The sequence below is a fragment of the Biomphalaria glabrata genome, chromosome 3 (genome assembly GCF_947242115.1).
Source record: "Biomphalaria glabrata chromosome 3, xgBioGlab47.1, whole genome shotgun sequence".
Lineage (NCBI taxonomy): Eukaryota > Metazoa > Mollusca > Gastropoda > Planorbidae > Biomphalaria > Biomphalaria glabrata.
Genome location: NC_074713.1, coordinates 21,526,507 through 21,550,734, shown reverse-complemented (window position 1 = coordinate 21,550,734; position 24,228 = coordinate 21,526,507). Strand labels below are relative to the sequence as shown.

The 24,228-nt window shown below is 37.4% G+C and overlaps 1 protein-coding gene across 1 annotated transcript in view; it reads right to left on the bottom strand.

Annotated features, from left to right (window-relative positions):
• Nucleotides 1-16,929, bottom strand: part of LOC106056831 (uncharacterized) — a 143,482-nt gene extending 126,553 nt beyond the window's left edge. Inside the window, exons 1-2 of the mRNA XM_056023960.1 lie at nt 16,549-16,929; nt 1,904-2,529 (exon numbers count right to left, since the gene is read on the bottom strand). Of these exons, the coding sequence (XP_055879935.1) occupies nt 1,904-2,056 (153 nt within the window). The 5' untranslated portion in view covers nt 2,057-2,529; nt 16,549-16,929. The remainder of the gene's footprint in view (nt 1-1,903; nt 2,530-16,548) is intronic.
• Nucleotides 16,930-24,228: the final 7,299 nt, after the last annotated feature.

Below are 24,228 nucleotides of genomic sequence, written 5' to 3'. Positions count from 1 at the left end.
AAAGACAGACAAACAAGACAGACACATAGACAGACAGATAGATAGATAGATAGATAGATACGTATAGGTATATAAAGTATCGATATTTCTCAATACCCCTTCCTGTATGTTGAACACAAATGTTTCCTCGAATATTACAAAAACAAAATGTGGAATAAAATAGGTGGACAGATATGAAGGAGTTGATTTCACAACAACAACAACAAAATGTAAATATAGGTGGATGGCTATGCACGAATTGATTAAGTAAGAAAAAAAAATTAAAACATGCAATAAAATTACATTAAAAGGAAATTATTAAAAAAATTGTCATAGTGTTTCCTCTCAAGGAACTTTCATTCAGCACAAAGTTGAACAGATTTTCTGATTCCATCTCCACTGCCCCCATCCGTCCGTCCGGTCCAAACCTTATCAAACATTAGGATGGACATCTTGATCTGACCATGGTGCTAACTGCAGGAGCTTATCATCTCCCCCTTTAGATTTCTTTGGGTTTTAATTACCCCCCATTTAAGTCTCGGGCTTGAGAGTGGCCAAGAAGAAAGAGCAGGGGGAGATAAGACACTGACTTAAACGAAAAGTGCAGAAGTAAAGCTTTTTTTTTTCAGTAACGGAAGATGTGAGTTTGCGGGTTTTTTTTTTTTTTTTTTTTTGTTTTGTTTCTTTTTACTTTGCAATTGTAAATGAGACTAATGTTGATCAAATCCTAATTTTTACAAAGCTTCTATCAACTCACCCTGTCTGTCTTATTTCTCCCACACCCAGTCTCGGATCAAGCTGAAACTTCGCACAATTATTCATTGACATAGACAAGGCTCAATAAGAAAAAAACAATTAACCAGTAAGATATTATTTGGTTGTATAGCAGTAAGGGAAACTAATAGTCACAGACATGGCTAAATGTGTTGGGTTTAGTCCCCTTTCAATAATTGTTAATGCTATTTCTCCCTCACACTCAAGTGGATACTTTAAACAATTATTTATTGTACTTAAAAAAAAACATGAATCAATAAACAAAAATGCTCAATTAGTCAATTATAGGTAATTATATAATTTGATATCGAATATGAGAAATAGCTTGATAAGATAAGCTTTTTTTTAAAGGATTTTTTTGACTGTAGATTTGATAATGATCTCGAAGTTTCGTTCTCCCGTATAAATGTACCAACTAATAGATAGGAGAGTGAACAATCGTTACAGTCAACTCCACGGGAGTCTCCATGGCATATACTATATAACAGCAGCCACGTCTGAACATAACTCAATGGTCTGGCTAGTCTCCAACATTAGAAATAACAAATGTAACAAAAGGGCTATAGCAACTGTTGTGACCTCCTGGCTTAGACCTGACACATCAACACGGCACTTCTTTCACTACATTCAAAGAGAGGCCAGAGAGGAATGAACAACGGAATAGAACTTGAATCAAAGTCATCCAGGAGAACTGGAGTGGTAGACAGCGCATTCAAATGTTAACTATTACATATGCACAATTAGGAAAACAGACTTCTGGAATACCTATACGATACGACTAGGCTCCAAACTCAAGCCTCCGACAACAATAACGAACTCCCCCCAAGGGCGTCACTTTACTTTAACTAATCAACAAATGAAAAATAATTAAATAAACATAGAATTCCTTAAATCTTACATCCAAGGTTCTATCAAGTGCTGTTTACAATTATATACAAACACAATTACTACAACAAATGTATATATATATATAAATAAATAATAAATGTAAAAAAGGGATATAGCAGCCTTATTTTACCTACCATTGTGTAGTTGTTGTCAGATGTGTATTACGCATAACAAAATAAGGCAGTATGAGTTCTTTAAATAAGAACTTTCGATTTTTTGCATATTTAGGCTCGATATGTTATAGAATAATAAAAGTGCTTACCTTGAGTATGCATTGGATCCGACATCGGGCCAGAGTAATGTATGGCTCCTCATGAAAAACAGCTGCGCCCTCTGTTCTCCAGGCGTAACATAATCCTAAGAGCACCAAGGTGGCGCTTGTTAGGGTGCTCATCTCCGACTTGGAAGCGGTCATGCTGACACGGAATTACACAACCAATTAACAACAAAGAAAAAAAAAACAGCAGGGAAAGAGAGAAGTGGAGAAAAAAAAACACACACAACTTTGTTGCACTTAAAAAACACAGCTTCTTGTTACACTAAAAGATAAAATCCAATAATCTTGGAATCCATCGCTCTCGTCTGCTTGCATTAACCAAGCAATCACGTTAATCCACAGAATGTTACGTCCCTTGGAATCCTCAGGGAGGCAGTTAAAATCAGCGCCATTTTAAAATCCACTACATATTTACAGTCACAAATCCATGGTTTGAGATCTCGTCTGAATGTTTGAAAAACAAAACCAAAAAAAAAAAAAAAAAAACAGTTAAAAATGGTCACTATTAGTATCCGGGAAAATGCGTGGACGAGTCGAGAAGTTAGTCAGGGGCACACAACTCCAAAGTATAATAGCCCACTTCTGCTAGAGAATTCAGTCGACTAATTTGTCTGGAGAAGAAAAAGTTAAATATGTAGATAAATGTCAATATATTCTTATCTTATCTTATATATTACAGACAATGATTAAAAACTGCCATAATTTATATAATTTTATCACAATACGTGTTTCTTAGGGCCAAAGAAAACATTTAAAGGCTATTGCAACATAATTCAATGTTATGAAAAAGACAAATGAATATGGCTAGAGCGATACATGTGACGTTCTTACAGCCTAATGTTGATCTCAATACTATAGAAGTATCGTTCCATTTAGTGGAAGTATTGAGGAATAGAGCAGTGGAGGGATGGAGGGTGTTAACATGATCCTCCAAAGATAGAATGTGGTGTTGGGATGGGAGCGTACTGGTTCGGACCTCTCGACATGCGATTTTCTGGTTCTGGGAATACTTCCGATAGTTTATGTCTGTCGGTTGGACTGTCACAATGTCTGTATGTTTAAAGTCTATCTTTAAGTTAGTCTCGATTAGTTAGTTACTTAGCTTCGAATTAGTTTAGAGTTAGCTTCGAGTTAGTTTTGAGTTAGTTATGCCTTCACCATTGTAAGTATGTGCGTGTGTGTGTGTTATTAAAATTGCGTTTCAATTATTTTAACTCAGTTCATTTGGAATAGGGTGCGGGGGGGGGGGAGTATTTCAATCGTGAATTAATAAACCAGATACATGTAATTGTCAAACGTGTTGATCCTACACACATACACAACATACACAACACACACATACACAAACACACAATTTGCTTTTGACACCCGTTCACATGGAGGCGCTGTGGCTGAGTGGTATAGCGCTTGGCTTCCGAACCGTGGTGTCCCGGGTTTCGAATCGTAGTGAAGACTGTGATTTTTAATTTCGGGATCCCTAAGAGCGCCTCTGACTCCTCCCAGCTCTAATTAGTACCTGACATTAGTTGGAGAAAAGTAAAGGCAGCTGGTCATTGTGCTGGCCATATAACACCTTCGTCTTCCGTGGACCATAGCACTAGAGGACCTTTTCATCATCTGTACTATATATCGCAACTACAGCTTCCACAAATTTACATATTTTCTTCACTTTAAAAAAAATTGCCTTTATGTATAATAATTTTTTTTTAGAATTGATTCAAAAATACATTTTAATTTACGATCCTAGCAAAGATAAATATTTTTATCTTAAAGAGCTCAACTCATTGATTTGTCCTGGATAACTAGCAGTAACTTATCTATCGATCAAATCAAGGACTGCTCATATATCAAAACGTTCGTCTTACCACCTCTTAGTCCAACATGACGTCAGCAGCTTATTAGGCAAAGTTTATCGTTTATTATTTCTACTTCCAATGAGGGTACCGCATTTAGACTCGCGCCGAGACTAGTTGACCCGCCTAATAGTTATATTGCAGTTACAAGCAATGAAATAATCCCTCCCCCCTCCCGACATACAAGAGTGAGATATATATATATATATATATATATAGTTCGTCATATAGTGTACATATTATTGTTGACATATTCTCAGTAGATTCCAGTTCCATCTCAATGCGCATGCGTGTATCTAAACACTTTACATACACACTGTTTGCATACATAATAACTAGGCTTAAGTCCAAAGATGAAGGAGTGCAGTAGTTCATTTGAAGACTCGGGACCTGACTATGACCTATTTATTTTGTTATACAAACGCAGGCCAAACCTTGTTCGATTAAAGCTTTTTGTTTTCGTCTATCTTCCGTCGTAGATTTCGTATTGACTATTGTCATAAAACGCAAACAAAAACTCTATGGCCATATTACAAGGTCCTCATGGCTCGCCAAGACCTTCCTTCAGGGAACAGTTCCATTAAAAAGAAGAAAAGGCAGACAGAGAAAGCGATGGGAAGACAATATAAAGGAATGGACGGGCCTGCCATTGAAAGAGATTCCATACAAGGCAAATAACAGAGAGGAATGAAAAAAGGTCAAAATATCTTGTGTGGTGGCCCGTGACCATTCGTGATAGATGGCCTCAATACGTGACGTGGCAACGAGTTATTGGTCTAAACTGCCCACAGGTGGTGACGTTGCAGTTCAGTGTTGAGGCCTTCTATAACGATTGGTCTCGGGTGTCTAAGTGATAGGTGAAGTTATCGTTTTGGTCTCAAATACATACATACATACATACATATATACATACATACATACATACATACATACATACATACATACATACATACATACATTCATACATACATACATACATATATACATACATACATACATACATACATACATACATTCATATATACATACATACATACATACATACATACATACATACATACATACATACATACATACATACATACATACATACATACATACATACATACATACATACATACATACATACATACATACATACATACATACATACATACATATATACATTCATACATACATACATACATATATACATACATACATACATACATACATACATACATACATACATACATACATACATACATACATATATACATACATACATACATCTGTTGTGTGTAAAAGCTTTAGGTATTGTTAGATCCTCACCACCCATCCCTCCCCATATTGTCAGGCGAACCTCTCAGTCTCTCGACCCCACGGTGTTTTTGTTGTTTTTGTTGTTTTTAGTTTTTAGCCCCACACGCCGTGACTGCCAGTCGTCATTGAAGGTAAACGCGTGTGTCAGTTCATGTAAGACCGTTACATTGTTGCTGTAACTCTGTCCAGAGGAAACCATTTAACATCTTGGTGTCGTCTGCCTACTTTGTTCCACATCCAGGTCTGACGGGCGTGGCACGGTGTCCAATCAAAATCAAAACAAAACAGACATTCAAGACAAGAGAAGATAATTGTCTTTGGCTGGGTGTGAGTGTGTATGTCAGAGAGTATGTGTGTGTAAGCGAAGGTGTGTATGTGTGTATGAATGTGTTTGAATGTATGTGGGTGTATCTTTTATCACACAAAAATACAGATTCGTTAATTTGTTGATTCATAGAGCGCTCAATCAAAACAAGGGAAATAATTAGAACCGACCAATCAGTGTCGGAGAATACTTTTTAAAACACAGATTTACATATATGTTTAAAAAAAATAACTTTCCTTACGCGGCCAGTTTTTCTCAACAATAAAGTCAATGTTATGAAATGTTCTTTGAAGAATATTTGGATATATTAGTAGTATTGGACTTATAATTTTTTTTATTAGACTTGAAAGAGTTGAAACGGGGCAAAAGAAATATACATAAACTTGTACAGGTTTTGTTTGTATAAGTGTTTTATGCACTTCGAAGTCCCTTCAAATTTGAAAATGGTTACATCCTAGCCCTAACCTCCCGCCGGAAGACGGGTGACGGCAGCGGACAGGGTTTGAACCCTGGAGGTCACGGAACAACAGTCCAGATTGTAGGAAAGTCGTTTTTTTTTTGGGGGGGGGGGGGGGTGGGGGGTGGGGGGTGGGAGCTGAGGAAATGAGAAGGCTTTACAGAAAACGTTGATACCCCAAAGCTTTAACTCCTCAACCCGACAGACAGACAGACAGAGAAGTAGAGGAAGAAGGGTGAGTAAGAGAAATGAGAAGAGATTGACAGAGTGAAAGAGTGATGTGAAGAAATAAAAGAGAGATGGAAGAGATAATGAGTGTGTGTCTGTGTGTGTATGTGTCAAAGAGAGAGAGAGAGAGAGAAATAGAGTTTATTTCCCTAGTTTTATTAAACGTTTCATGTGATGGCAATACATTCTGTGACTCTACGCGTCATCAACCTGCTTTGCAATTAGAACTTATTTTCGGGAACATTTTTCCGTATGCTACGGACGAGCATCTCCCTCCCCCCTCCCCGCCCCCCTCCACTATTTCTTCCCCTGATCTAACCTTCAACCCCTTCCCTCCTGTTGGGAACAAAGAGAATCAAAGAGAAACGAAGAGAAAACACAATACTAAGCTTTTTGTTTGTGTGGTGTATTGGGGTGTCTCCCGCCCTAACATTCGATGTGGCACGGGGGACTGCATGTATCATGAAATACAAGGCCTAAACCTGATGGCGATGTGTGTGTGTGTGTGTGACCGTTGTCTGGACATGTAAGTCTCAAATGTCTCAAATGTCTTAAGGTTTACATTGTCTATCTTTCTCTTGTCTTTCTGTCATTGCCCCAATGTATTTGCATAGAAACACGTGCCTGTACAAGTGATCGAGCCCAGTAAGTAGCCAACATTTGTAACTATGACGGAAAACTATTAATAGCTAGCCCTTTGGTGTATCCGTTGTACAGACAAACAAAATGGTGTAGTGTTGATTAGCTGTGTACATTCAAAGGTAAATTGTGTGCACGCATTAGTAAAGTCAAATCACATTTTTTTATGCATGTAGCACAAACACATTTTTATTGTTTTAGTTGGCAGCAGTTATCTTTTAACCTAGCGTCCTTGACATTGAACATGTATAGTGAAAACCCTAATTTATGTTGGACTATGTTAATGGGAGTTAGGATATGTTGTCCAGTCCTGGTATGTGTTTATGTTTTAGGATATGTTGTCTGGTGAGTCTATGAGTCTAGTAGGTCTATGAGTCTAGTAAGTCTATGAGTCTAGTAAGTCTATGAGTCTAGTAAGTCTATGAGTCTAGTAAGTCTATGAGTCTAGTAGGTCTATGAGTCTAGTAAGTCTATGAGTCTAGTAAGTCTATGAGTCTAGTAAGTCTATGAGTCTAGTAAGTCTAGTAAGTCTATGAGTCTAGTAAGTCTAGTAAGTCTATGAGTCTAGTAAGTCTATGAGTCTAGTAAGTCTATGAGTCTAGTAAGTCTAGTAAGTCTATGAGTCTAGTAAGTCTATGAGTCTAGTAAGTCTATGAGTCTATTAAGTCTATGAGTCTAGTAAGTCTAGTAAGTCTATGAGTCTAGTAAGTCTATGAGTCTAGTAAGTCTATGAGTCTAGTAAGTCTAGTAAGTCTATGAGTCTAGTAAGTCTATGAGTCTAGTAAGTCTATGAGTCTAGTAAGTCTAGTAAGTCTATGAGTCTAGTAAGTCTATGAGTCTAGTAAGTCTATGAGTCTAGTAAGTCTAGTAAGTCTATGAGTCTAGTAAGTCTAGTAAGTCTATGAGTCTAGTAAGTCTAGTAAGTCTATGAGTCTAGTAAGTCTATGAGTCTAGTAAGTCTATGAGTCTAGTAAGTCTATGAGTCTAGTAAGTCTAGTAAGTCTATGAGTCTAGTAAGTCTATGAGTCTAGTAGGTCTATGAGTCTAGTAAGTCTATGTGTCTAGTAAGTCTATGAGTCTAGTAGGTCTATGAGTCTAGTAAGTCTATGAGTCTAGTAAGTCTATGAGTCTAGTAAGTCTATGAGTCTAGTAGGTCTATGAGTCTAGTAAGTCTATGAGTCTAGTAAGTCTGTGAGTCTAGTAAGTCTATGAGTCTAGTAAGTCTATGAGTCTAGTAGGTCTATGAGTCTATGAGTCTAGTAAGTCTATGAGTCTAGTAAGTCTATGAGTCTAGTAGGTCTATGAGTCTAGTAAGTCTATGAGTCTAGTAAGTCTAGTAAGTCTATGAGTCTAGTAAGTCTATGAGTCTAGTAAGTCTATGAGTCTAGTAAGTCTATGAGTCTAGTAGGTCTATGAGTCTAGTAAGTCTATGAGTCTAGTAAGTCTATGAGTCTAGTAAGTCTATGAATCTAGTAGGTCTATGAGTCTAGTAAGTCTATGAGTCTAGTAAGTAGTAAGTCTATGAGTCTAGTAAGTCTATGAGTCTAGTAAGTCTCTCTCTCTCTATCTATCTCTCTCTTTCCTTATCTTTCTTTCTGTCTCTCTCTTTCTCTCTTTATCTTCTTAACTTCCTTCTTTCTCTCTCTTTCTCTTCTTAATTATCTTTTTAATTCTCTCTCTCATTCGCTCTCTTTCTCTCTCACTTTCTCCTTCTCTCTCTCGCTCTCTCTCGTTCTTTTTTTCCTTATGTTCCTTTTTTTCTCTCTCTCTCTTCGGCTTCCCCTATTGTGTGTAGCGGTTCTATCTACTTTACAGAAACATGGACCAGTGTAATCAACGCAAGGACATAACATGACTCCGCCACAATAAATAATTAGTGCACTACACGCGAGCACTCTTGACACTCTCAGGTAGCCTCAGACTCAACAACTCTCTGAAGCCTCAAGACTCTGAAGGGGCGCCTCTCACAAGCAGTAGCGAACATAAACTGTAATATTACTTTCTTATCATGTGATCATAAGCTTAAAAAAACATATTTTTTTTAAAATCCTTATTTAGAAAGCAAAGCTTATCTAAGAAGAACTCCACACTTACAGCTGAATCTCTCAAGAATGTAGAAGCTATTTCCCTTTTTCAATATCAAACAAAATAACTACTAACTACTAATAATCAGTTTACTAAATTTTACTTTTTTAATTGATTCATTTTTGTTTGTTCGGTACACTAAATAATTGTCTCAACTTGATCCGAGAATGGGTGTGAGAAATAACGTGTACAATCATTTCAGGGGACAAAACCAGGCATATTTAACCTTGTTGGTTGAAACACACACAAAAAAAACCAGTAATTAATTAACTGTTTTTTTTTGTGTTTTTTTTTTGTTAATTCGTGTATTGTTTACGGCAATGAATAAATGTGCGAAGTTTCAAATTGATCCGAAAATCGGTGTAGGAAAAAAATAACGTGTTCCAAACTTTGACCCGAGAGACAGTGAGAGCTGATGTGTAGCTTTGTAAAACAAAAATTAAACATTCGAAAACATTTTCTTGATCGTCTGCTGGTTACCAAAAATGAGATCGTCGTCGTCATCGACATTTTTTTCCACCCTAGAACCATCCACCCCCTTCTCGAGGCACGAGAGAGAGAGAAAGGAAGAGAGAAGGGAGAGGGGGTGGGAGGAAACGTAGAAAATGACCTGGAATGATTGGTCGTCACAGGACAAATTGGAAGAGATGTCTGCCCAGCCCACCCCCAAAACCAGATTGATCACTTTCCCTTTGTCCTGTTCCTCGTCCACGGCTGGTCAAGCGATGCACCAAGGCCCGCCTAGTGACGCAGCATCGGCGTCTGGTGCTCTGCTGTCGGAATTCTTTTTCCCCCCTTTTTCCCACAGTAAACGTGGGAAAGGTTTGGCCCCCCTCCCCCAAGCCAAATGGAATGAACAACGTCTATGAAGGGCGAGCATAATTTGTTGTTTTTTTCTTCAATGTTTTCCTGGTACTCAATCAAGTATTATGGATGTGGCTGGGTGTGTGTGAGAGAGAGAGAGAGAAGGGGGGGGGGATAAGCGAGGAAATGATTGCTTCAAATTAGACAACATACAAGAAGATAGTGGATGTAATTGAAACAGATGTGGCCTGTTCCGTGGTCTGCGATCTAGACTGTCGTTTGATGGTCTCATTGGTCCCTGGTTCGAAACCTGAGGAAGGCTAGACATGGATGTAAACATCTTGAAGTCTGATCACCCGCTAGTAAAACAGAGAAGTGTCAATTGTAAAAGACGGCAACTGAAAGAAAAAAAGAGAAAGCATTTGAGAGAGTGAGGGAGTGAGGGAGTGAGAGAGTGAGGGAGTGAGAGAGTGAGGGAGTGAGGAAGTGAGAGAGTGAAAGAGTGAGGGAGTGAGAGAGAGAGAGCGTGAGGGAGGAGGGAGGGAATTTAACATCTGGACCAACAAGACAACCCAAGAGTCCGATACTAGCCAGTTTATTAAATTAAAACTTCCAGAGGCCACCAGATGTGACCCACGAACAAGAAGTCTTAGTTCGTCATGGACAGTTAACTCTTGTGTCCTAAACCTACATCCTAAATTAGACAAGAACAAAAAGTCTGTTTCCGGTTTCTGAGACAAAACTGACGCTTTAAGACGACAAGTAAGTTACGATAAGTCATAGATCTCGATAAGTCATAGATCTCGATAAGTCATAGATCTCGATAAGTCATAGATCTCGATAAGTCATAGATCTCGATAAGTCATAGATCTCGATAATTCAAATGGCAAAGTGTGAACAGCACAGAAATGGTATGCTTGAGACTGTGCAAATAGTGCTGTATGTGAGAGACTGTGCAAATAGTGCTGTATGTGAGAGACTGTGCAAATAGTGCTGTATGTGAGAGACTGTGCAAATAGTGCTGTATGTGAGAGACTGTGCAAATAGTGCTGTATGTGAGAGACGACACCATTTATTCAACAGTGGGGGGACTAGGGTTAGACCTTTGATTACAAGTCCGTGTGGATTGGCAAAGTAATGAATATAGACTTGTACGTATAAATAAATACAAAAATATTGTTATGTACTGTTCACCTACTTTTGAATCACCCTTTGTATATTCTTTTTATAGATTTTTGAAATAGCTGTAAATAGATTTGCCCAAGGGAAATGATAACGGAAGCGCTTTCTATCAGTTATTCAGTTACGTGGATTGACATAAATATGATGACATAACTACAAGCCAATAATAGAAACTTGATATGCCCCGGTCTTGTTCTAAATATTTTTTTTAGCTTTAATAAATAAATAAAAATAGGTCAAGGTGTCATAATTGTTTTTTTTTATTACAAAGCTCCGTTTGTCTGTCTGGTACAAATTTTTTTTACTGGTATAGGTCTTATACCCTTTCTCAGCACAATTATACATTGCCTCTAACAAAACACGAATCAATATTAAAAAAATAACCAATGATTCAACTAATTAGAGATAATTAAATAGGTTTGTTTGATTTAGAAAAAGTGAAATAAACCTTACAGTATTAAGAGAAACGGTTGTAAATGTGCAGTTCTTTCCCTTGTAATTTGTTAACAAGTTTTTTTTTTAGATTTTGCTTGCTACTTATACTTTTTATATATCATGATGGGGAAAAAATACGTCTGTTTTTTTGTGTGTGTGGGTTGGGCCAAATGGCAAGAACATTAAGTAGCAGGCGATAATCCTTGTAAGAGGTCAGGCAGACGATAGCTGTTAGAACAGAGTTATCCTTTCTTTGCGGTTTACGAGAAAAACACACAAATATGCGCTAAACAACATTGCCATAAAAAAATAAGAAAAGAAAGGGATTCTTCAACTACATAATTGTATATCTGAGTATGTGCGCGCGTGTTGAGGTGTAATGCGCGCGAGCACTGCTGCTAACAGGTAACATAAGACAAGCTTTAATTATTTTGTTAGGTGAGCCCTATGAAGTCATGTTCATCTTCTAGCTGCATGTGAAACATAGAAGTCTTAGAGAAAGGCTCAAACTCTCAGGCATATACTCAATAAGCAAGTGTCTATAAACATTTTTTTTTTACCTTAAAGCAGTGTTTCCCAAACTTTTGACTTCTTTGTACCCCTTTTATATATGTTTGTAATGCTGAGTATCCCTCGCCCCCTCCCCAACCACACTTTAATTTATTAACAGAACATAATTAATGGTTATTTTAAAAAATCCGCATAGTTAATAAAGTGCAACTCGTACCTCCTCCAAAGTCTTCCCCACTTTGAGAAACACTGGCTTAAAGACACATCTCAAATACCTTTGGCAAAATGGCCTCCAAAATGGGAAAAGAGGTAGAAAAGTTTAAAGACATTAAATAAAATTATGTCGTAGATTAGTCTTACTTTTTGTTAGAGAGAGAGAGGGGGGGGGGGGGGGTAGGGAAAGCGCCAGAGAAAACAAGGAGTGAGATTATTTATTCGAATTTCATGAGGTCCGAAAACTTTTGACCGGAGCCCAAACCACGGATCATTTAACTCGGTGCTGTACCTAAGGCTACCATTGCATATAAAGTATGTATGCATTATACATTGATCTAATTTTTATATGGAATATAATGTGCCTTTGTTTCCTTTACCTAGTATTATGTAAAGATACAATGTCTATAAAATGTTTTATGTAGGTAAAGATAAAGTATTATGTATTTAAATGTATGTAAAGATAACCCTTTTCAGACCTTGCCATCTATTGATGCAGAGAATAAAATGTTCATCTGTTTCTATGGCCGATGGTTAGCGATGGTATCATGTGGCCAGCACAACGACCTTTACGCTCCACAACGTATTTCAGGTACCCATTAAAGTTGGGCATACATGGGGCATACATGGGGCATACATGGGGCATACATGGGGCGACTTAACAATCACGAAGTTGAACATTCCAGTCTTCAACGAAACTCGAACTCGAGACGATTTGGCTTTACCACTCGATAACCTTTGTGTATGTATGTATGTATGTATCTATATGTATGTATGTATCTATATGTATGTATGTATCTATATGTATGTATGTATCTATATGTATGTATCTATATGTATGTATCTATATGTATGTATCTATATGTACATGTATGTACAGAACAATGAGAGTTTTAAGCACTTTACAATATAAGCCAATGATTTCGATGATGTTCTGAACTCCGTTGATGCTCCATACAGTGAAGCAGATCATTCGAGGATTCAAACTCATACCCTCAACCAACCAAAACGTGCTCGTCCAATGAGCTAGTTACTTAGTGTCACGAAGTTTGTCACGACCAGTGACATTAACATTATATCTTCAACTTTGAAGGCTCTACGAAATGAGATTCTGTTCATCTATGACCATGAAAGCGGAACTTGTTCTTATTTCCGACGTTCCTCAAGCCAATCATCCGAATCCAGGAGCGTTTTGATTTCAGAACGAGGCTTTAATTTTTTTTCAAACCTTTAATCTCAAATCTTAATACAAGCAAAGTACGGTATTAGACACCAAATACTTCATAACATAAGTTTCAGGCCTAGAGAAAACAAGACTACAAAGAGAGTTTGTGTTATCCCACAAACTCAAAGGCGTCCCCCCCCACCGTCGAATTTATCCATGGACCAGCTATAAAAACGATGCATAATACTGCTATAAATGATCACAGATAGAAAATATCGATTTGTAGAGTTCTTAGAGATCTTCATTTTTATAATCTCATCAGTTCATTGTTTATATATTATAATAGCTTATACATTTTGAATCATTGATATTGATGAAAAAAAAAGGGGGGGGGGGTTGATTTTGTCTCTAATTGTTTTGGAGATTCCTTCAGAAGTGAAGATTATTACATCATAACCCAAACCTCCCGCAGGACGGCAGGGGATGTGAATAGGCAGGGTTTGAACTCGGGACTATTGAGACGACAGTAAAAGCGTATACCAGAAGGCAGCCACCCATTGTCAACGTATCGCAACGAAGCAATATTAAACGTTGATAGACAGTGTTACTATATAGCATGAGACATCTGCTGGGCCATTGCAGGAGAGAGAGAGAGAGAGAGAGAGAGAGAAGGTTGGGTTGAGAGTAATTTGGAGGACAGAAAAAGAGGGCGGATGGAGAGAAGGATAAAGAGAAACTAAGAGAGAGAGAGAGAGAGAGAGATGAAATGGCACATGTTTGACTGGATCTATTCTTCTCTCTTAAAACGTTGTGTAACTGTTCTATGTTGTAACAGTTTTATGTTGGTCCTTTCCAAGTCACACATGTGTCTGAAATATGTCCCAGAAGTTATCACTTCTTTATGAAAGTTATCCACTAAGTACACGTATATGTGTGTGTAGATATCTTTGTACAGATGTGTGTGAATGAGACTGTGTGTGTGTGTGTGCGTGCACAAAAGGACGGCCGACTTCAAACAAAATACAAAAAGTAATTTCTTGCTATCGCTTCGCCTGAACACGAATCATTTAATAACGAGTGGTTTGAACCTAGTCTATCAGGACTACAGTCATGGCTCTACCTATTGACCTAGATCTAGATTCATCTCCTTTGATCTTATCTTAATCTTTAAAAAAATTTTCAACTCATCCAACAGTCCCAGGTTTTTTTTTTTGTTACTCGTTTTCATTTTGTTCATAATTTCAAAAATACGAAGACAAATGTAAGTCAATAGACAGTGTTGTTGTTGTTGTTGTTGTTGTTGTTGTTTTTATATTATTATTATTGTTACGTTCCTATCCCTGGAATCGAAGTTTTTTATTGTTCAGATTTTTATCAATTTACTGTCCATTAAAAAAATGAAAAATAAGCAAACAAGCCAAACTGGCATTTGAAAGGGGAAAATCTGTATAAGTATATGGACGTTTCAATGTCAGTGGCAGTCAGTTTCAAGGGTAATTAAAGTTGTACTGGTTACTTTTAGTTTAAGACTCAAGTGATTTGAAAAAAAAAAGTTTTTAGATAATTTAATTGGTCTACAAGAATTTCTTTTTTTTCTACCAGGTCAGACTCAATAACGCTGAACAACAATTTAACAACTTACACAATTACAAAAAAAAAACACCATTTTATTCGCAATTTAATTTTTTTTATTTAAATGTGTAGTTGATAAAGATAAGCTCATGGACATTTATATTTTTAATTGTGGTGAGGAGGGGTGTTGAGGTCTATCTCCCTCCTTATTTTGGTTATCGGTGTAATGACGCGTAGGACGTAATCATCATCTTTTTTGAAATAACGTCTGTATTATATAAGATAAGATAACTCACCGTTACTATGCCATTTGTGTTTATCTCATTCAACTTTGAGTCAATTAGGGAGTCTCACAATAGATCTAAATTGGACTATATGTAGAGTCAGTCTCACCATAGATCTAAACTTGAACCATACATAGAGTCAGTCTCACAATAGACGTAAACTTAAACCATACATAGAGTCAGTCTCACAATAGACTCAAACTTGAACCATACATAGAGTCAGTCACACAATAGACTTAAACTTGAACCATACATAGCGTCAGTCACACAATAGACTCAAACTTGAACCATACATAGCGTCAGTCTCACAATAGACTTAAACTTGAACCATACATAGCGTCAGTCTCACAATAGACTTAAACTTGAACCATACATAGAGTCAGTCACACAATAGACTTAAACTTGAACCATACATAGAGTCAGTCACACAATAGACGTAAACTTGAACCATACATAGAGTCAGTCACACAATAGACGTAAACTTGAACCATACATAGAGTCAGTCACACAATAGACTTAAACTTAAACCATACATAGCGTCAGTCACACAATAGACTTAAACTTGAACCATACATAGAGTCAGTCACACAATAGACGTAAACTTGAACCATACATAGAGTCAGTCACACAATAGACTTAAACTTAAACCATACATAGCGTCAGTCACACAATAGACTTAAACTTGAACCATACATAGAGTCAGTCACACAATAGACTTAAACTTGAACCATACATAGAGTCAGTCACACAATAGACTTAAACTTAAACCATACATAGCGTCAGTCACACAATAGACTTAAACTTGAACCATACATAGAGTCAGTCACACAATAGACGTAAACTTGAACCATACATAGAGTCAGTCACACAATAGACGTAAACTTGAACCATACATAGCGTCAGTCACACAATAGACGTAAACTTGACTACTCTTGTAATAGACTATACGTACACTTAACCAAAATGTAGATGACATGTATGTTGTTACAAGCAACAAGTTACAAGTATGAAGAGATTCACTAACAAATCTCTTATGTATCTAAGTAGCTTATATCTAAGTGAATATGAGCGATATAGAAAAAAACAACAACATTGTTCTTTGTCTGTTGTTGTTTTATTTATTCAGTTTACAAATTGTATTGTGTAACAGAAATATTCGGAAAGCGTTGCATCATACTTTCAATACTCACATCCAGTAATATTATTCAAACATATATCTGGACTGTCATCTCGTCGGTTTAGATTTGAACCATTCCCCCTGCACCACCCGGAGAGAGGTTTGGGCTAGGGTGTGGAAATATATAACTAGGTCCGTAGCTCCTGAGCATGTAAAACAAATATACATATACTTTCTGTGGTACGCAATGTCAATTTCGATTCTGGTCATTGAAATTTGAATATTTCAAATTCATTTCTCTGTTAAAATAATCGCTTTTTTAAAATTTGAACATCATGCGAGCTATTAAATAAAAACATGATAAATTAAAACAGTCTTGTATACTAGCTGCAGCTGAAGCTACCTCTAACAATGTTACAGTGTGTGTAATAGTTTAGGTTACCCCATTCTTCTGTTTACCTGTTTCCTTTACCTCTCCTTACGTCATAACATCCATAAATCAAACATTGTAAAAATCCAAACTTCTTTTACCGAATCAAAATATTTTCACAAACTGAAACGTAAAATTTTCCAAGAACTCTCTAGAAAAATTTCATCCAACAAAGATTTTTTTTTTCAGAAAATAAAGATTTGTAATTTTCTTCAAATGCAAGAACAATAAAAATTGTAATCCAGAAATATGCGCGAAACAAAAAAAAATTACATTAGTGGAAAATAAATTCCCGCTTTAGGCTAGGCGCTCGCGCTGAGCAGACGTGAAGCTTGTTTGATGCGCTCAATTTGTTCATCACTCTAGACCCCCAGGTCTGTGCGCGCCGCGCTATGAGGGGAGCACTCAGCCCAGGTCGTGAGGCGGAATCACGTCTGCGTGAAAGAGGGAGAAAGGCAGGGATGTAGGTAGATATGTATTTGGAATGGAGGTGGGGGGGGGGAGTTCATTTTGAGGTAGTGGAGCTGAACAGGTGATATAAGAAATGTCCGTACGCACATTACGGGAGTAGCCCCCCCCCCCCCCCCGTTTTGTTTTCCTTTTTTTTCCCTGCTCAAACTTTGGCACTATCTGCATTGCAAAGTTTAGTCGACTTCTTGTCGACTCCTTGTCGACTACTCACGTTCAATGCACGAGAAAAGAGAGAAAAGACTCCCTCCCCCCCCCTCCCAAAAAAAAATGCTCACTCTTACATTTGATTTCACGCTGGTGCTCACCATTGCAAAGAACAAAAAAAACAGCTCAGGTAAATGTTGAACTGGGAAGGGGGGGGGGGGAGAAGGTGGGAAAATAATTGCGCAAGTTTACTGTTTTAAACACAAATACCTACAAACACGCACACGTGACTTTTTTTTTTCGTACAAAAAGAAAAAGGGGGGGGGGGGAGTTCTGGCACGCACACCTTACGAAAATGTCCCTTTTTTTTACATGCAGGTAATTGCAGTTCCTCTCTGTGGTATTCACCTGGTACAAGTCCGTATTGCTCCTTTTCTATTTCCTTTTTTTTTTAACACAATAAATCTGCTTTAAAATAACAATGTCGGAACTAGAGGTCGATTAGTTGGGCTTAAATAGGTCATTGTCGATCAAGGCCTCATACTGTGTTGTTTTTTCTCATAACTTAAGCTGCTGTTATTACAGTCCACTTCTGGTAATTCATTAGTGTACTAATTTATTGTCTGCGTTGATTGCGGCAAAAAAATGTAGGTCATAGATGGGTCTGCATAGGCACATGAACTACTGCTCTTTTTAACTTTAATTTTTGGGCTTTGAAGACAACAGCATATTAAAATAGTTTAGTTTGTTTGTTTGTTTATTTGTTGTTGTTTATGTTTTGATAATGTTCACCCATAGAGGAGAATAGTATTCTACATAGAAACCGTCACCACTACTTAAGGGGGTAGTCGACCTTCCAAAACATTTTTTTTTAATTTCTAACATTTTTTACAATAAAATTTTGCTTAAAGTAGTACTACAAGTACACAAGTACTACAAATACACAAGTACTACAATTACACAAGTACTACAATTACACAAGTACTACAATTACACAAGTACTACAAGTCTAGATAGACATAATTATAAGAAAAAAAATTGTTTGCTAAATCTTCCCCACCGGTTTTTTTTTTGTGGTTAAATTGGGCAAAATTAAGGTTGCTGTAAATCTTTTTTTTCTGAAACTTTAATAGTAAGATTGTTCGCATTTTGCATTTTAATACTTAATTATGTATTTAACAAAGTAACAGAAGCATTTTGAAAAGAAAAGTCAGGTTTAGGAGTAAAAAAATTTAATTAAAACCTTAATATTTACAATCTCTTCGCGGCTGTTCTATCAAATTTGCTTCGTAATCGACTCAAATCTCCATTTCTTGGTATAATTTAAACACTTTTCTCTGTTACTATTTAGTACATTGATGTAATAACAAAACAATTGGACAAATAGAAGTTTAGAAACAGTAAAAACAAGACTGTGTGTGTGTGTCATTAAAAACAAGACTGTGTGTGTGTGTCATTAAAAATAAGACTGTGTGTGTCATGAAAAAAATTATTTTGAGAAAAATGGGATTTAATTTTTTTTTCCAGCAAATATAAAGTATTATACGTTTGACAACGATCACATCAAATACCATCTCTTGAAGAACTAGTTGATGAAACATACATGACGTGCCAAAACCTATAGACTATTTCAAGTCACTAATCACTCACCGAGCCAGTTACATCAGGTCTGGGCGAGGTGGTTGGCTAGTACAGAAACATTAAACAAGAAAAATTAAAATAAAATCTTTTTCAAAAGAGTAAAGCTTATCTAAAGGAAAGAACTCTGTACTTACAACTAAATCAACAATGTTCAAGTCATTTCCCTTATTCGATATAAAAAAAAAATTACTTACAATTAATTGATTAATTGGTTAATTATTTAATTGATTCATGTTTTGTTAGTTACAGTAAATACTTGTTTAATTTTCAGCTTGAGTCGAGAATGGGTGTGGGAGAAATAACGTGGTCAATTACCAAATGGGACGAAACCCTATATATTTAGCCATATCATTGAATACTGAAGGATTAATTTCCCTTATTGGTAGGCCTATCAAACAGAATATTTAATTACTAGTAATTCATTAACTAATTCGTTAATTATTTTTATTTATATGTTGTCTATGCCAATGAATAATTGTGCCAGAAGTACATAGCGCGAGCGTGTGTGTGTGTGTGTGTGTGTGTTTACAATCGTGAATGTTCTTTGTATCTCAAATGTTATTGCAATACTAGTTAGGTTGTGGTGGACAATTGTAGTCAACTAAAGTTGGATTGGTTCGGACCAGTATTACACTGTATTACTTGCTTAGAAGAAACAGAAGAAAACCAATATCTACATTCGGTATGCTCGGCTTTCGGCCTTGTATTCTAGTCCATGCGTCCGGAGAGGCCGACACATAGCAATGTTTTATATAGACATTGACTTGGACCTCTTAGAGACAGACCGGTTTGTTCAACCCCAGAGTTTGAAGATCCTTAGGCTCAAGTCTTTGGACAATCAAACGGTAGCTACTCCACCAATAATGAGGTTTGGAGTTCTTCAACTTTTGACAATCAAACGGTAGCTACTCCACCAATAATGAGGTTTGGAGTTCTTCAACTTTGGACAATCAAACAGTAGCTACTCCACCACTAATGAGGTTTGGAGTTCTTCAACTTTGGACAATCCAACGGTAGCTACTCTACCACTAATGAGGTTTGGAGTTCTTCAACTTTGGACAATCAAACGGTAGCTACTCCACCACTAATGAGGTTTGGAGTTCTTCAACTTTGGACAATCAAACGGTAGCTACACCACCAATAATGAGGTTTGGAGTTCTTCAACTTTGGACAATCCAACGGTAGCTACTCCACCAATTTGGAGTTTTTCAACTAACGACTCTTTCGTTTGCTTCTAGTTAGAGTTTAAAAAAAACAACTCAGCCAGACATGATGGGGGTCAAAGGGTAATCCAATCTCTACCATCATAGATGTCCTTGCACATCTATATTTAGAATCCTCAGCGTGACGCTAAATATTGCGTCATTTTATGTGTGTGTGTGTAAGTGAAGAAAGGTGTAGACTGTAAATGTCAGCAGACGTCATGTTGCCACTTACTGACGTCGCGTATCGATACTGCATAATTGATTCCTTTGGGAGTTGCCTGTCTTGATGTCATCTCATCTCATTAGTAATGTCAGAAAGAAGATAAGTTGACATCTTAGTATTTGGAAGTAGATGGCGTTGTTTGCGGCTGCAAGAAAGTAGTATGTTTTTGGTTGTTTTTTTTTAGCATAGCGTAAGGTCGCGCTTCAACTTTGCTGGTACATGTAGTTGGCTTGACGACAGGGCCTAGGCATCGTCAATGACCTGAATGTCAAGGTCATCAATGATGACATGAGTGATCAACGACCATGCTATGACCGACTCTGGGTATTGAAAGTTAGGTTCTTAGTTTAACGGTACTCCCCCTTCTCCCTTGTACATCTCCATACATGCTCCTACCGCCCCAGCACCCACTCTCTCTCTCTGCTTGATTTTCCTTACTTCTGTCTCTCCCTCCCCCCCCCCCCCCCACTAATTCCAATCACTCGTCTGCTTAACGCCCTCCACTTTCTCTGGCTTACTCCTTTCACTTGTGTTTACCCCCCCCCCCCCCCTTTATTTTTTTCCTTTTATTCTTAGCCCCTGTCCTGCTTCCCCCCCCCCTTACTTTTTTTTTTTTAAATTCCCATCACTTCTGCTGGCGAGAGTGAAATCAAACGTCAAATGCTCACCGTTGCCATGACTCTGATCAAGTTTGACATGGCGTTTAATTGTTGTGCATGCGATGTGGCGCTGAAATTAGAAGATGTGTTTGGTTCTACTCTTTTAAGTAGTGATGCCCAACCTAATTCGACCAACGGGCCGTTTTAATTTCCGACACTCGTCTCGCGGGCCACATAAGTTTCAAAAACGAAATGAAATTGTTCTGAAACTATTTTGGTAGAAATTGTGAATTTAATCCTTAATTAATAGGCTACTTGAAATATTTTTTAAGCGTCAGAAAACAGCTTCATTTCTCTACTTGCAATTTGAGCAACAGTGAAGATAGCTTTATAAGCGACTAAATTTTTTGGTCTCTTTTTGGTAAATATTCACATGGATCCTCCAATTTCTAGGCGTAGTTAAACAATCTTTTATTTGCGACACAAACCAATAATGCCGCCATATTTATTTTATAGTGCCCTTTTTATGTTGTTGTTTCTTTCTTTTTAAAATAAATATATCGGCTTTTTATAATGTTCAACAAAAAAAAAGTAAAGATAGGTTAACTTTTCCTTCTAGATTCTACATTCTGAGTTCCAATGCATAAACACACAAATGTTAAAGATCATAATACCAATTTATCGGAGAAAAAATGAGGGCCCAAACATAGGTAAAGATACATTTTGTCAACCTTTTTTTTTGGAAGGGAGATTTCTACTTTTTGTGCCGCCGTTTCGGCGGGCCTGATGGAACCACGTCGCGGGCCGGATCTGGCCCGCGGGCCGTATTTTGGGCATCACTGCTTTAAAACAAAGTCAATCTGCTGTATGTAGGACCAGGCTTTAAAACAAAGTCAATCTGCCGTATGTAGGACCAGGCTTTACAATAAAGTCAATCTGCTGTATGTAGGACCAGGCTTTAAAACAAAGTCAATCTGCTGTATGTAGGACCAGGCTTTAAAACAAAGTCAATCTGCTGTATGTAGGACCAGGCTTTAAAACAAAGTCAATCTGCAGTATGTAGGACCAGGCTTTACAATAAAGTCAATCTGCTGTATGTAGGACCAGGCTTTAAAACAAAGTCAATCTGCTGTATGTAGGACCAGGCTTTAAAACAAAGTCAATCTGCTGTATGTAGGACCAGGCTTTAAAACAAAGTCAATCTGCTGTATGTAGGACCAGGCTTTAAAACAAAGTCAATCTGCTGTATGTAGGACCAGGCTTTAAAACAAAGTCAATCTGCTGTATGTAGGACCAGGCTTTAAAACAAAGTCAATCTGCTGTATGTAGGACCAGGCTTTAAAACAAAGTCAATCTGCTGTATGTAGGACCAGGCTTTAAAACAAAGTCAATCTGCTGTATGTAGGACCAGGCTTTAAAACAAAGTCAATCTGCTGTATGTAGGACCAGGCTTTAAAACAAAGTCAATCTGCTGTATGTAGGACCAGGCTTTAAAACAAAGTCAATCTGCTGTATGTAGGACCAGGCTTTAAAACAAAGTCAATCTGCTGTATGTAGGACCAGGCTTTAAAACAAAGTCAATCTGCTGTATGTAGGACCAGGCTTTAAAACAAAGTCAATCTGCTGTATGTAGGACCAGGCTTTAAAACAAAGTCAATCTGCTGTATGTAGGACCAGGCTTTAAAACAAAGTCAATCTGCTGTATGTAGGACCAGGCTTTAAAACAAAGTCAATCTGCTGTATGTAGGACCAGGCTTTAAAACAAAGTCAATCTGCTGTATGTAGGACCAGGCTTTAAAACAAAGTCAATCTGCTGTATGTAGGACCAGGCTTTAAAACAAAGTCAATCTGCTGTATGTAGGACCAGGCTTTAAAACAAAGTCAATCTGCTGTATGTAGGACCAGGCTTTAAAACAAAGTCAATCTGCTGTATGTAGGACCAGGCTTTAAAACAAAGTCAATCTGCTGTATGTAGGACCAGGCTTTAAAACAAAGTCAATCTGCTGTATGTAGGACCAGGCTTTAAAACAAAGTCAATCTGCCGTATGTAGGACCAGGCTTTAAAACAAAGTCAATCTGCCGTATGTAGGACCAGGCTTTAAAACAAAGTCAATCTGCCGTATGTAGGACCAGGCTTTAAAACAAAGTCAATCTGCCGTATGTAGGACCAGGCTTTAAAACAAAGTCAATCTGCCGTATGTAGGACCAGGCTTTAAAACAAAGTCAATCTGCTGTATGTAGGACCAGGCTTTAAAACAAAGTCAATCTGCTGTATGTAGGACCAGGCTTTAAAACAAAGTCAATCTGCTGTATGTAGGACCAGGCTTTAAAACAAAGTCAATCTGCTGTATGTAGGACCAGGCTTTAAAACAAAGTCAATCTGCTGTATGTAGGACCAGGCTTTAAAACAAAGTCAATCTGCTGTATGTAGGACCAGGCTTTAAAACAAAGTCAATCTGCTGTATGTAGGACCAGGCTTTAAAACAAAGTCAATCTGCTGTATGTAGGACCAGGCTTTAAAACAAAGTCAATCTGCTGTATGTAGGACCAGGCTTTAAAACAAAGTCAATCTGCTGTATGTAGGACCAGGCTTTAAAACAAAGTCAATCTGCCGTATGTAGGACCAGGCTTTAGAACAAAGTCAATCTGCTGTATGTAGGACCAGGCTTTAAAACAAAGTCAATCTGCTGTATGTAGGACCAGGCTTTAAAACAAAGTCAATCTGCTGTATGTAGGACCAGGCTTTAAAACAAAGTCAATCTGCTGTATGTAGGACCAGGCTTTAAAACAAAGTCAATCTGCAGTATGTAGGACCAGGCTTTACAATAAAGTCAATCTGCTGTATGTAGGACCAGGCTTTAAAACAAAGTCAATCTGCAGTATGTAGGACCAGGCTTTAAAACAAAGTCAATCTGCTGTATGTAGGACCAGGCTTTAAAACAAAGTCAATCTGCTGTATGTAGGACCAGGCTTTAAAACAAAGTCAATCTGCTGTATGTAGGACCAGGCTTTAAAACAAAGTCAATCTGCTGTATGTAGGACCAGGCTTTAAAACAAAGTCAATCTGCTGTATGTAGGACCAGGCTTTAAAACAAAGTCAATCTGCCGTATGTAGGACCAGGCTTTAAAACAAAAAAAAAAAATTGTGCATGTCATAAGTAATGGAAAACATCCCAGCAAGTCTTTGTAATAGTTATTTCCCTTGTTAGCTGAGTTTCAGCAGGTCTTTCTAATTGTTGTCTCCCTTGTTAGCTGAGTTCCAAAAGGTTCAAGACGAGGGGTAATCCGGTTAGATTAACTTTTAAACTTTGATTCAATCAGTAGAAAACAGACTTGACTAGAAGTGATGAGACAGTGGAAAGTTTCATATAGGGATGTCACTATTTCAACAAAAAGCTAAGCGGTGTACAGAATACGTAAACATTG